The sequence below is a fragment of the Elephas maximus genome, chromosome 13, assembly GCF_024166365.1.
Source record: "Elephas maximus indicus isolate mEleMax1 chromosome 13, mEleMax1 primary haplotype, whole genome shotgun sequence".
Taxonomy (NCBI): Eukaryota; Metazoa; Chordata; class Mammalia; order Proboscidea; family Elephantidae; genus Elephas; species Elephas maximus.
The window spans coordinates 20320732-20335899 of NC_064831.1; the positions used below are offsets into that span (position 1 = coordinate 20320732).

General features: G+C 36.8%; 1 protein-coding gene across 14 annotated transcripts in view; it reads right to left on the reverse strand.

The window, feature by feature from the left end:
• The window catches only part of RAPGEF2 (Rap guanine nucleotide exchange factor 2), a 304930-nt gene that overhangs the window by 26625 nt on the left and 263137 nt on the right, over window positions 1–15168 (reverse strand). For all 14 annotated transcript variants that reach the window (XM_049905401.1, XM_049905405.1, XM_049905397.1 and 11 more), the window contains 7 exons: window positions 12520–12678; window positions 7031–7183; window positions 6564–6728; window positions 4375–4482; window positions 4074–4277; window positions 3865–3973; window positions 2818–3064 (listed from right to left, as the gene is read on the reverse strand). In XM_049905401.1, the coding sequence (XP_049761358.1) occupies window positions 2818–3064; window positions 3865–3973; window positions 4074–4277; window positions 4375–4482; window positions 6564–6728; window positions 7031–7183; window positions 12520–12678 (1145 nt within the window). The remainder of the gene's footprint in view (window positions 1–2817; window positions 3065–3864; window positions 3974–4073; window positions 4278–4374; window positions 4483–6563; window positions 6729–7030; window positions 7184–12519; window positions 12679–15168) is intronic.

Genomic DNA, 15168 nt, shown 5'->3' on the forward strand with positions numbered 1-15168 from the left:
GGTGAACCCTATCGGACAGAGCAGAACTGCCCCAGAGGGTTTTTCCAAGGACTTGCTGGTGGATTTGAATTGCTGACCTTTTGGTCTGCAGCTGAGCTCTTAACCACACTTCGCCACCAGGGCTCCCCATTATTGCTAACCTCATCCAAAACATTCTACCATCATTAACACAAACTCTACGCCTCCTAAACAAAAACTCTCCTTTTCTCCCTCCCTACCACCTCTGACAACCATTAATAATCTTTGGTTTCTAAATACTTGCTAATTTTATACAAATGAAATCATACAGTATTTGTCCTTTTGTGACTGACTTATTTCATTCAACATGTTTTCAAGGTTCATCCATGTTGTAGCATGCATCAGAACTTCATTTCTCTTCATGGTTGCGTAATATTCCATTGTACTATGTACCACACTTTGTTTATTCATCTGCTGATGGGACATTTTGGTTGTTTCCATTTTTTGATTGTTGTGATAAATGCTGCAATGAACACTGGTGTACAGGTTTCTGTTTGTGTTCCTGCCTTTACTTCCTCTTGGTAGATACGTAGGATTGGGATTGTTGGGTCATACGTTAATTCTACATTCAACGTTTTGAGGAACCATCAAACTGTTTTCCACAGTGGCTTCCTCATTTTACATTCCAACAATGGATGAGAGAGTTCCAGTTTCTCCACAACCTCGCCAACACTTGTTTTCCCTTTTTTTCCCTATCGCTGCCATTCCAATGGGGGAGTGGGGGATACCTTGTGTTTTTTATTTGCATCTCTCTAATGGCTAATGATGTTGAGATCTTTTGATGTGCTTGCTGGCCATCTGCGTATCTTCTTTAGTGATGTCTGCTCAAGTTCTTTGCTCATTTTTTTGATTGGATTGTCTTTTTGTTGTTAAGCTGTGGAAATTTTATATGTATTTGGAGTATTAGGCCCTTATCTGATATATGGCTTCTGAACATTTTCTCCTCATCTGTAGTCCCTTGCCCATTTAAGTTGTAGAAGTTTTACATGTATTTGGATATGAGGCCCTTATCAAATGTACAGTTTTTGAAAATTTTCTCCCGATCTGTAGGTTGTTCTTTCACTTTGTTGATAAAGTCCTTTAATGTACCAAAACGCCAAAAAATCAAACCTGTTGCCACTGAGTTGACTCTGACTCATGGCGACCCTACAGGACTGAGCAGAACTGCCCCACAGGGTTTCCAAGGAGCAGCTGGTAGATTTGAACTGCCAGTTTTTTGACTAGCAGCTGAACTTTTAACCACTATGCCACCGGTGCTCCAAGAGTATTTAATTTTTATGAAGTCCCACCTATCTATTCTGTCTTTTGCTGCCTGGGTCGTATTTTCTTAAATGCAAATTATTTAAGATGTTTCCTAGTGCTTTAAAATCCACACATCTAATTATCATCATTTTTACCTTCTGCTCTGTAGCTTTTGAATCTCTCTCTAAACACACACGGGACAAAATTATACACAGTATTCTCATGCTGAGTTCCTTGCCAACGTCTTGCACTGTGGATGGATTACATCTCAGTTCTTACATATCACATTTCTATTAATGCCTGCCAGGGTCAGGGTGACTTTTTTTTTTTTAAGGTTCCTATTTAACTCCTAGTCAAATATGACTCTAAGATCTTTTTTTGTTATTATGCTAATAATGCCACATTTAGATAATTTATTTTCTCATACATTTAAAAATAAGTTTTTCATGAAGAAGGGTCACTTTTAAAATCGATTTCTATTTTCTGTAATGCCAGCAGGCCTAATATCACAGAGCATTAAGTCTCTTAGGAACTTACTCAATATAAACATATTCCTGAATCTATAAATAAAACTCCATACTCACTGCTTATCTTTAGGACTCTGCTATGGAACAGAAGTCTTCTTTAGCTGATATGAAGCCACCAATCACTAGAGTTGAACAAGGGCAACACAAGCTGGACATTCAATCCATAAATACTATTTTCTAGACCATATCTAATCTGTATATGAAAATTTTATCCGAAATGAAAAAAGAAAAACCTTTGATGAAGTCCTGAATGTGTATACTTGCTGCTTCTATGTAAGACTCATTAAATTATCAAAGAAAAATATCTCCTATACTGTTGTAGTTTGAGGAATATAAATAACTCAATTTGGCACACCCACATTATTTAACATTAAAATAATTTCGTTGATGGCAAGTAAGCAAACAAGCAAAGATGAAAAAAGTGTAAGGGACACCTGCAACTTTGTCTAGCCTAAGTCCCTGGCATAAATAAACACTCAAGAATGATTCAAGAATACAGCCAACATTCTGGCTGAAAAGCCTACTGTGAGGAAGGAAAGGAATTCTATGACCAGTTTCTGATGTCTTGGCAGAAGTTGCATAATTGAACACAGAAGTGAGAGGAGAAAAGAAAAGAGAATGGCAGGGATGAAAAGTGGCAACCAGAAGAAGCAATGATTTGGTTGGCAAAGAGTAGATGCTGATGGCACAGAAGATACCCAGAAACAAAGACACAGCAGCAAAAACAATGCTGAAAGCTGGGGGAGATAGGAGGTTCTTTTAAAAAGTCCAAACGGGAAAAAAATCATTCACATAAACCATATTTTTAATGAAGACTGGGAATGGACAAGTAAATGGCAAAAAACGGGATTAAAACAAAGTTGGCTGTTTAATATTGATTCCAAGACAACTCAGCCCTGTTTCAGAAGAATTTATAATTAAACATTTATTAGACTCATGCTGCAAACATTACCTATATCACTACTTTTACATATCATGTCAAAAGTTTTAATACATTGTAAAACAACAGAGAATTTATACAGATACTTACTTATATGGTTTCTGTGGCAAGATACTGATCCGAGTCTTATCAAGTATCTTTTTGAGCTTATTCCTTCCTCCAACAGTATTGGCTTTACTTTTTTTATTTACTTTTTCAAGTCCTATCACCTGTTCTACATCTACAGCAAGATCTGGAATGGAGTAGCGGCTGGCCTTTTTGATGTCTCCAATTTTAGGGAGGTGAGGGGCACCATTTCTTTTCTCTTCTGATAATCTTGTTAGAAGCTCTTTAAATACTAAAATGAATGGAAACATAAACACCGCACAATGCCAATTATAAGAAATCAGAACAATTCGAAGCCAGTTATATAACTTGGAGATCCCTGAGAATACGGATTTCAGCAATCAGAATTGCAATCCTGTAGAAAAATACTACTCTAATGAATAAAGGACACCAACAATCTGTCTTATATATTGCTCTCTAACTTCCACTCAGAAAAAAACAACACAAACACACACAGCAGTCCACTCTCTAATATACAGGTAATTAAGCATTAGCAACATTCATCAATAAAATCATAGATAAAAAATAACCTGTATGGTGTTTAAGTCAGCGGACTTTGATTTCTATCTAATTACGTATTTATATAATTAATTCTATGTCTGTACAGGTTGTCCCTATTACAACATATGTGAGTTACGATGAACTGCATTTATGAATTTTTTTGGGGGGGGAGGGTACATCTTATCATTAGTAATATGTACTACATGCAATGTTGCAACTTGTAATTTGCTGTTATCATTCTCAGATATTCACTCGCAGATGTTCAAAGATCAAATTTAAAAAGATACTGATAATAAAAGCAATAATAATGAAAACTAAAAAAGAAAAAAAGGTATTCAACTTATGTCAGAACTGATTTATGACAGAGTTGTTGAAACAGAACCCCATTGTAAGTCAGGGACTATCTACATATTTTATTATAAATACTCTGATTCTTATGTTTTAAAAATCACTCATAAAAATGACTTCTCTTATGATAAGACCAAAATGTTTAAAAAAAAAAAAGGAGACAAAGTATATAAAAACACTTACCAAATAAGTTGGTTTTCACAGTGATAGATAAATGTGTGTTATTTCTAAGAATTTCCATGGCTTTTGAGAGTTGAATATTTTCAAAGTTTTGACCATTTACTTCTAGTATCTAAAAATAAAATTATAAAATGAATTTTGGTACTGCATTTGACTGAAGAAAACAGAGACACCAATATTCACACTGAAATCCTGGTTTAGAAATCTCATACCTGATCCCCACGTTTCAAGCCTGCTTCAGTTGCTCTGCTACCTGAATCTACACTGTCAACAAAGATTCCAAATCCCTTCTCTGAGCCTCCAAGTAAAAGAAAAGGCAAAGGAGCTTCTCGGGATGGTTTTGTTAATGTCATCAATCTTCTTTTTGCTTTGGCTGCACATGCAATATTTAATAGCCTCAGATGTCCACCCATTTTCTGTAAAAAGTTCAGGAGAAGTGGTGTCAACACAAAGACAGGATGATTAAAACGAATTTACGACTGATCAGGTCTTAAAAAAAATCACAAATATTACCTCTCTTTCCAGGTTATTTTCAAATTCTTCTAGAAATCGAGTCATCGCAGGATCTCCTTCAAAGTCATTGAAGTGATTATTCACCCACAATAATACTACCCGTGTAACCTGTAAACCAATCATTTCAGTCAGTTGTCTACTTTTCAGTGTGAAAAATTTGTCATTAAAAGAATTTTAAAAAGAATCTAACTCTCAGACAATATACTTAATAATACTGAACAAGAAAATAAAATAACCGAAAACAAAAAAGCCTCAGCCAGGATTTTATTCATATAAAAAGACCTAAAAAAATATATTTATATTTTAACTATATACTTTTATGTTGTTTTCCCAAAGAGGGTTTCGAATTTGGGAACGATGGTATTTAATATACATGTTGCTTACTTATTTTAAAATGTATTTGAAATAGTCACAATAAAAGTATAATAAAACCAAAATAGATTACTACAAGACCAAAAAAGGCAGAAACTAAACAGTAAAGGCAGAGGAAAAGAACAGATAAAGGGAATGAATTATATTAGGCTTAGAGAGCTACAAGGGAACAGGCTGTAACAGGAGGCAGACGGGAGCAGATGATTACTACTTGCTAACATGAAGGTCTAGAAGGTTTGTAACACTTACAGCACTCTGGGGAAAAAAGAGCTGCCCTTCCCTTCCCTGCATACATGTTTTCACACACAGCCTCACGCAGACTAATACACACACTCACGCTTAAGGAATGTTCGTTTTGTACCCAGTGAGAACTGTGCAACGTTCATTAGACTCTAAGTTCCATATCACATTCTAAACTTTGTCTATCATGTATTAAATGCACCTTTAACAATAAAATTTTACTGAATAAAATGAATATAACTACAACTTTAAATATTATATATATGGAAACCCTGGTGGCGTAGTGGTTACGTGCTACAGCTGCTAACCAAAAGGTCGGCAGTTCAAATCCACCAGCCGCTCCTTGGAAGCCCCATGGGGCAATTCTCTGTACTATAGGGTCGCTGTGAGTCAGAATCGACTCAACAACTTTTTTTTTTTAATTTAGTGTTAAAGAAACAAGGCTATGTTGTAGAGTTAATTTTAACAAATCACAGTATATAATCGGACTCATCACTTTAGAGTCAAGTCTTCATAATTATGTTAATCATTTCTCATTTATTATCACTTTTGCTCATTTTTCAAATTTAGGAAACTAGGAAGATCATCTCCCTTAAAACTATATCCAACATCTTCTTCATAAAACTGTAACTTTGTAGCTCAGAAAGCAGCTTGAAAGTCAACTGGCCATTTTACAGATGAGAAAAACAAGACTCATAAATCATAAATTGAATCCCAATAACCACCACCAATAATAATGAACATTTAAGATGCATTAAATGTTTACTAAAAGCCAGGCACAAGACAGAGGGCTTGTGTTACTTCATTTCATCCTCGTAAAAACCCCAGAAGCAAAGAAAGCGGGTCTCAGAACATCAGATGACACCCAAGTACGTGGTAGAAATGATGCTCGAACCAAGTTTCTATGAGTTTGAGAACTTCCAGGCTCACACCTCTCAGGATATGAAATGAGAAGCATTACTGTCCAAATGATCTCTCAAAGGCCAAGAGCTGAGGGCTTTTCATTTTAGTCCCATGTTCTAGATTTCTATGTCCCCCCTCTCCCAAGTCTGTCACGGCAAGTCAGACTGTCACATGGAGAGAAGTAGTGAGTATGGACTACGGTGAGCTCCCCAAAACTCATCAGACTATGAAAACTGCATAGTCTATCATCCAATTTGGCCTTAACAAAGCTCTCTAGAGCTGGTACTGGGGCCTACCAGCCAGTGATGGTTGTAATGAAATGTTGTTCTGGTGTCAATTTAAAAATTATTAACTTTTATCAGACAACACTATCCACCGAACTAGAAAATGAAGAATCCCAGGGGAATTGGGTTTTAATACATTCCCAGTAGAACTAAGGTTTAAACATCTGGTGGTGAATTTATTGGCCTTTGCATTAAAATAAGCCATTTCTAGGGCTTAGCTCAGAAATCTAAAGCAAGAACTTTTTTTGCTTAAAAAATAGTCCTAAACAATAGTTTATTCCATTAATGTGAATGTACCTGGTGTGACAAATATATATATATTAGAGTATCTTTAAGTTTGTACCTTAATACTTCATATTTAAGTGCTAAAATAGAATATAATTTTCCAACCTTATCCCTGAGGCTCGGGTCATTAAACCACTCCAACAACTTTTTGCCCACTTCCATTGGGCTAGAAAGAAAAGTCCTATAGGTCAACAGGAAGTCTTCTATGAATGTTGGATCCACCACCGAATGCTCTTCCACTAAGTGCATTGTTAGTCTTTCTGAGGTGCCCTGTAACAAAGACAGCTGTAATCATCACCCTGCAGAAATAACATTTACGTGGTACCAAGACATCAAACTTTCAACATAAAACCAACTGGGCTGTGATACAGAGTAACAACAACTGCTGTTCATCAAGAAATAAGACTTTTCACAACTGCTAACTTTGAAGAGATGTTATGCTTACAAATGGAAAAAAAAAATCCTTGTTAATGAAAAATTTTGATTGTCCCAAGAAGATAAAATTCTAACTCACTATAAATGACTACCAAAACAATTCCTTCCCCTGGGCGACGGGAGGCTGGCTGCCTTACCTTGATGACGATGTGTCCCTTCCTCGTTCCAGTCCGGTCAAGTTCTCGGTGCTCCTTCACCATGACAATCTCGCCTTCCTCTTCGACTTTCTGCATGTTCTTTTCTACTTGGTTGAGAATACGGCAGTAATCTTGCTGTGCTATGCAGACAAACTGGAATAAAACATAAGTCACGTGTTGATGATAAAGTGCTTGCACGAGGTCTAGCAGCGCTAATAACTCAGTCTTAATTATTTAACACTGACATTTTTCCACATCTTTCCCACACTTTCTAAATGAGTGTAGTAATGAAGCTTCATCACACTTTTCTACTTTTTGATGTCTATTTCTTCCTTGGATCAGAAAAGTCTTACTTTTAGAATAAAACATTTATGTAGTTTATATTGTAAATCCTAACAACTTAAAAAAAAAAAAAGATAAAATTAGAAGAGTCCTTTTTTTATGCCTCTTCTGTAAGAGTTTAAAAAGCATGAGAGGGGAGAGGGATGATGTACAATTGTATGAGGATGGATAATAAAATTACCTTACCATCTAGTGGATTTTTTAAAAATTAGGAAAGATTTTAAGAGCAACCATTTAAAAATGACCATAAGGATGACTTTAATGAAAGATACAGTGAAACTCAGAGATACCACAGAGTATTACAAACTTGGTAATTATTGTGATAAGAAAACTTTTAGGAAGTCTGTTCAGGCAAGGTCACCAAACAAGCCACATACTTGTTTTAGTTCAAATCTTTATTCTTATAACTGGTATTAAGGGTAATCCCTGCTCCTATAGAAAAAGTTGACAAAAATATGCTCATCAAGCAATTATTCCTCCATGGTCCCAAACATAAAACCTCAGGACTTCTGGCAAACCAGGAGCAGTTCATGCTCGAGAAGCAGCACATTGCAACATGAAGTTTCTCCAACTCATCCGGCTGATACAATCTCATTAATTTTTCTATTAAGAATTTTAGAAGGAAAAACTTAAAAATTCAAAAGTCATAGGCCTTTCTTGTACAAATAATTGTGTATAGTTTAAAAAAACAACAACAAAAAGGCTTAAATCAACTCATTTCCTTAACACTGACCATAGGTATACATGTTTTGAAATGTGTGGTCTCTTAGTCTGCTCTCAAAAATATTTTCATTTTTTTCTCTTTATAGTACGGCAAAATTGCTCTCCAAATATATATGAATAAAATTACGTGATTTAGAAATTTAGAAACTGAATTTCATGTCCAAATAATTTCAGGTGTTCTTTCTTATATTCGGAAACCCTGGTGGCATAGTGGTTAAGTGCTACGGCTGCTAACCCAAAGGTCAGCAGTTCAACTCCGCCAGGCGCTCCTCGGAAACTCTACAGGGCAGTTCTACTCTGTCCTACAGGGTCCCTATGAGTCGGAATCGACTCGACGGCACTGGGTTTGGTTTTTTTTTTAATATTCAGTTTTAGAGAACACACTCACATCATCATTTTATCATTTATCTTCTAAAAAGAAAAAAAAAAGTAGATAGGTTATATAAAAGAATATGTGTTTTGAAGAGAAATGCACAAAGGTTAACCTTCTTAACTAAGGATATAAGAAAATGAGGGTACGTTTGATTTGAAATTCTGAGCGTCTAGACACTTTGGCATTTCTTCTGAAGCAAACTGAAACAGCAACCCCTTTTCCCTATTAAAAAATCACAAACTGAACTTCTAATATGATCACATAGATTGTTATCTACACAGAAATAAGTTTTAGTTGAAATTTTTTCTAATTTTTTATACTAGCAGATTTATTTTGCTTTAACAAATTTATAAATCTATTGTGAAATTCACAAATAAAATAGAATTAATTTTAGCTGGTACGAGAGCCGGTTGAAAATGTGTGAATTAGGTACAGTAACTGTTTCAGTGGAGTTCTATCCGAGTCCCTGGGTGGTGCAAATGACTAATGCGTTTCGCTGCTAAGCAAAGGCTGGAGGCTGAGTCCACCCAGAGGAGCCTTGGAAGGAAGCCCTGGTGATCAGCTTCTGAAAAATCGACCACTGAACACTCTACGGAGCACAGTTCTGCTCTGCCACAGATGGGGTCACCATCAGTCGGAACTGATTCAATGGCAACTAGTACACACTTTCAGAGAGGTGTTAACACATGAAGGTACTGTACAGTCCTGGCACCTTAGCACAAAATAAAAATTCAAACAATTGCATTTACGAAAGGCCAATGGCAATTTATCTCACATAATTATTTTCCTTTGGGCAAATGACACCGTAATTTATATTTAAGCAGAAAAATTATAAACAAAAGAATGTAGCATAATTAGGCTTTGTTCAACATACAACATACTCAACTTTGTTTATCCATGGCAAAATGGCTTTCTCCTCCAAAATTACTTAAAAGTGTCATTAGCTCCCACGATCCCAGAGAAAGAAGAATCTACCACAGATTTATCTTAAGAGGTTAGCTCTATTTAACCTGGTACTTTGTAGTCTGTAAGGGAAATTCATACCTAACTGTTCACAAAGGTATCCAAGTGTTCATTCCCCACTGAAGGGTATACGGCAGGGCTAAGCAATGCCTGGGGAGCCACCGGCAGGTCTAAGACACAGGCAGTGGAGAAGGAAAACAGGGAGAGGAATCAGGGAGTAGGTGGGCACAGGAAGACGAAAGGAGAAAGGGACAGGAGGAGGGAAAAGAAAAGAGGTATATGGGAATGGAACACTATATTGCCTGGTTCCACAGGATGTTTGTACCTGGCTATGACCTTTGTCCGTCAAACCAAACAGAGGGGAGTAAGAACAGACACTGCAAAGAAAGGAGCACACAAAGGAGGAGCCCAAAACAAAACGCTGCCTTCAGCATATCCCGGGATCCCAATGAACAGAAACAGATGTGAAATCTATTCCACTCACCACTGCGTCCTTAGACTCAACACAACCTCAACTAGTTCTCACACTACACAGTATTTACTTTGGAACCACTGGAATTATAAGGTAATGCGGGTTAATCATAGGCAACATACCTTTTTCTTGATAAATACATGACAATTTTCTTCATTTCATTCAATACCTGCTGATTCCCTACAATGAGCTAAGTAGAATATCACAAACGTACAGAGGCCATTTTATGAATGAACTAAAATATGATTCTCACTGTCTCCTTTCTTTCCCCTTACAGGATGATCTGCCGTTTGTATGTTCTGACAGCTATATGACATTTTAACAAAAACATACTAAAATACTTTTCTAAACAAGCGTTTACATTAAAATGTCTAAATTCATTCTCCATTCTTGTTCTACTATTAAGGGAAATCCATGCCTGAGCAGATGGGTTGGTGAAAGTACAGGAGTGACCCTCGAAACCTCTCATTTAGTGGCTTGGAATGGAGCAGAGAGGAAGAAAGAGACTTCCCGAGCAGGGGCCTGACCCTGACTCTCCTGTGTTTGTGGGAGCCTCCTTCAGGAGTTACCGGAGTCTGTACATCTTCATCAGAGTTTTCTTTTGAATTGAAGTCTATCTTGAAACTCTGTCACTCTGGGTTTCCCGCCATTTCCTTACCCCATAAACAGATTAGACTGTATTCCCCAGCATAACCCTGCCTTCTCTTCGCTTCCTAGGGCTCCCAGATAAACATTTAATATTGCCTGGTACATCTGACATTACTTCAGCACTCTGTAAATATTTAGTCATATCATAACATTTTTATCAGTTATTCTGAAACATTTTGAATATTTTAGTCCCAAGATTATGAAATTTCTAGCAACAGGGTTTTGACAAACTAGGAGGTGTTACTGTAATAGCTGAATTCTTAGAAATAAAGTAACTTTTACTAGACCTTTAAGGACAAGAGTGTCCTCCTTGAATGTTTTGTAATCCCAACATATAGAAGGGCTGAGGGAAGAAATGGTAAGAGACAGCAGGGTGGAGAAATTCTTAACGCTCTAGAGCTCACTTCAAGCCAGTTTAGCTTTATCTTTTTGAGAGTACAATTCCAGCGCTAAAATAATACATATGACCCTTTCAAAATGAACATTCTCAGGCCAAAGACTTTGGGATTTATCTACCATTTTCTTTTATTATACCAAATAATTGAGAATTGACTGCAATTTGAACGCTTTTCTGACATTACATATTTAAATCCTGAATTCATAGCCATTTTTTCCCCTCAATAATGTTCATTAAAGGAATTATCTTGCAAAATTATTCTATAATGATAACAGCATTTTACTTACACTCATGATTTTTTCCTTTTAAGTAAAATAGCTAAAATGAAAATTTAAATGATGAATTCCATTTTACATTAATTAGTCATGTGTTACTTAACATCCATGATACTTACGTTCTGTGAAACAAGAAGTTATGTAATTGGAATGTTGTGCAAACACCTGGGTCTGAGGGGCCCTGCCTGGAGGCGGCTGTGTGATGCATGGTTCAGGCAGCTCCCAACTGCAGACACCTCAGGTGAGCGCTCAGCCAGTCCCTCCTGGCACACGGCCCATGGCTGTGAAAGTCATGATGGGAGGACCCCAGGCACAGGCCTGGGCGGCAGGGGAGGTGTCTCAGTGACCCGGCACCCCCACCTCGTCTGAGCCCTGTGATGGCTGCCGACCTACGGTGCAGGCCTGGGCGCCCACTCCTCCCAGTGGCGGGGACACCTGTCCCTGCAGGTGGGGGGCAGCAGGGCGGGCTTGCTGCAAGTTGGGCTGTGGGCATCTTCTGGAGGGCACTGTGGGAAAGGGTATCACGACTGAACTACAAAAATGCAGTCCGTTCTTTTACAATAAACCATATTGTCTTTCAGGCTGAAGACTAATAAATACAATGGACACTAAACGTTAATTAGCCTAGTCAAATATTCTGGCTTATTTACATTAAAATACTTTATTTTTCTTTTCAAGCACAAACTTTATAAACAATAAGACAAATTATAAATAATAACAAAAGCATCTTAAAGTTACTTCTTACTAATATAGAGGTTACCAGATAAATTAATCTAATTAAAATTTTTATTTGGCTTCAATGTTTTCTGTAGTCCACTATTAAATGCTTTTGCTATCAAGTATTTTCTTTTTATTAGTAATCATTTTCTTTTACTAGCATATCTTTCTATGGAATAATTACTACGAAAAATTTCCATGACTCTTCTAAAATTAATTACCTTGTATGTATTCAAATAAAAATACTGTATAACTGTACCATATCTGTATTATATCTATTTATAATTTCTTTTAATAATGTGTTTTACTTCCATATTTTTGATGAACAGATTATGGATGGAAATTTTAAAATACCATCTTCATTTTATAGAACCTTTAGTTCTATAGAGTTCCAACAACTTTAAGGGATATTTTTAATTTCCTGGGCCTGGTAAAACTAAATGTGAAAGTTTCTACTTAATAACTTCATTTATAAATATAAAATAATACCTGCTTGTATTGGCAGAAAACTGTCACAACAATCCCAGGTAAGTGTTCTACACTAAGAACAAAACACACGTCTTTAATGACATTTTATACCTGGCAGTCATCCACCTTTGTTTTCATTACGCCTTTCATGTATTCTTTGTCCATGGTAGGAGAGACACCAAAACTGTTTCCCATACATAATATCTCTGCTTTTCCATCTGGATAAGTAACTTCCACAGAACCATTCAGAATCACTGACCAGGAGTCCAGCTAATCAAAGAAAAACAAAAAACACAGAGCAGAAAATAATATTTTGAATATTTTGAATGAATACACATAAAATAAATATTTTAAGACTCCATTATATTTATTACATTCCTACAACCCAAAGTACTAGAATGGTCCCTAAAAAGACTTACAGATCTTTCATTTTAAAGATGGAACAAATAACTCAAGCATTATATATATTATATACGGAATATCATTGTTTTTTCTTCTAAATTTTATTGTTGTTGAGAATATACACAGTAAAACATTTCAATAGCTTCTATATGAACAACTTCGTGACACTGATTACATTCTTTGAGTTGTACAACCACTCTTGCCTTCCTTTTCTGAGTTGTTCCTTCTTTATTAATAAAAACTCAATGTCCACTAAAGTTTCTATCTAATCTTTTGAGCTGCTGTTGTCAATTTGATCCCATATAGATAACTATTTAAAGGGCACAATGCTCAAGGCAAACTTTTTTTTACTAGTTAAGCTAAACTACTGTTCGGTTTTAACATGACTTCAGGTGATATTTTTGGTTTAAAGTTTAAAGATTCGCGGGGCAATAGTTTCAGGGGTTCATCCACCCTCCACGGCTCCAGAAAATCCAGAGTCCATGAGCATTTTAAATTCTGTTCTGTATTTTCCTCCTTTTGATCAGGATTCTTCTATGGAATCTTTGACCAAAATGCGTGGTAAATGTACCCAGACATCACCCAGTTTTTCTGGTCTCATGGCAAAGCAAGAAATTTTTCATGATAGCAATTAGCCACACATTCCATATCCTCCTACTCCTGACTTTCCTTCTTCCTCTGTTGCTCCAGGTGAACACAGACCAATTGTTGTGCCTTGGTTGACCACCTGTGAGCTTTTAAGACCCCAAGCACTACGCAATGAACCAGGAGGTAAAGAAGCACTAACACATTATTAAGCTAATTAACTGGGGTGTCTCACGAAAGCATGACCCTAAACCTCTTTTTTATGTTGTGGTTGTAAATACATCACACATTTGTCAATCCAACTTTTTACAGGTATACAACTTATTGACAGCAATTACAATAATTGGCTGTGCAACCATACTCTTAATTAATGTAATTTTTCCATCATCATTAACTACCCTCCTTACCCCCTTCCTCCTGCCCCTGGTAACCAATAATAAACTTTGGTCTCTATACATTTGCCTTTTCTTGTCTTTTTATCTAAGTGAAGTCATACAATATTCATTCTTTTGTGATTGGCTTATTTTGCTCAGCATAATGTCCTCAAGCTTCATCCACAGTATAGCATGTATCAAGACTTCACTTCTCCTTGCTGGCTGAGTAGTATTCCACTGCATGTATGTAGCACATTTTGTTCATGTATTCATCTGCTGATGGACATTTAGCTTGTTTCCACCTTTTGGCTATTGTGAATAGTGCTGCAATGACCATTGGTGTACAGGTCTCTGAGTCTCTGCTTTCAAGTCTTAGAGGTATACACCTAGGAGTGGAATTGCTGGGTCATATGGTAGTTCTATTTTTAGTTTTTTGAGGAACTGCCACACTGCTTTCCACAATGGCTGTGCCATTTTGCATTCCCACCAGCAATGGGTAAGGGTTCCAACTGCTGTACATCATTGCTAACATTTGTTATTTTCTGGTTTTTTTGTTTTGTTTTGAATCTCAGTCATCCTAGTGGCAGTGAAATGTTATCTCATTGTGGTTTTGACTTTCATCTCTCTGATGGCTAATGATGCTGAGTATCTTTTGATGGGTTTGGTGGCCATCTGAATGTGCTCTTTGGGGAAATGTCTATTCAAGCTCTTTGCCTATTTTATGACTGCACTATTTTTCTTTTTGTTGTTAAGTTGTCAAAGTTTTATATATATATTCATTATTAGATTTTTGTTGGATATATGGTTTCTAAAGATATTCTCCCATTTGGTAGCCCGTCTTTTCAGTTTTTTGGTAAAGTCTTTTGATGAACAAATGTTTTTAATTTTTGAGGTCCCATTTATTTATTTTGTCTTCTGCTGCTTGTGGTTTTGTAATTATATTAGTGTGGTGCAACGAATTACTGCTAGCCATGGTCTGTGTGACTCACATACAATGACTGAGTGAGACTATGTGTCTCAGTCATCTAGTGCTGCTGTAACACAAATACCGCAAGTGGATGGCTTTAATAAAGAAAAATTTATTTCTTCACAGTAAAGTAGGCTAAAAGTCCAAATTCAGGACATCAGCTCCATGGGAAGGCTTTCTCTCTCTGTCGGCCTTCTCATCAATTCCCCCCCCCCCCCCCCGCGCTAGGAGGTTCTAGGACACGCCCTGCTCCCTGCACTGCTTTCTTGGTGGTATGAGGTCCATCCTTGGTCCTTGCCCCCGACCCTTGCTTCCCTTTATGTCTTGTAAGATAAAAGGTGGTGCAGGCCACACCCCAGGAAACTCCCTTTACACTGAATCAGGGATGTGACCTTAGTAAGGACGTTGCAATCCTACCTTGATCCTCTTTAA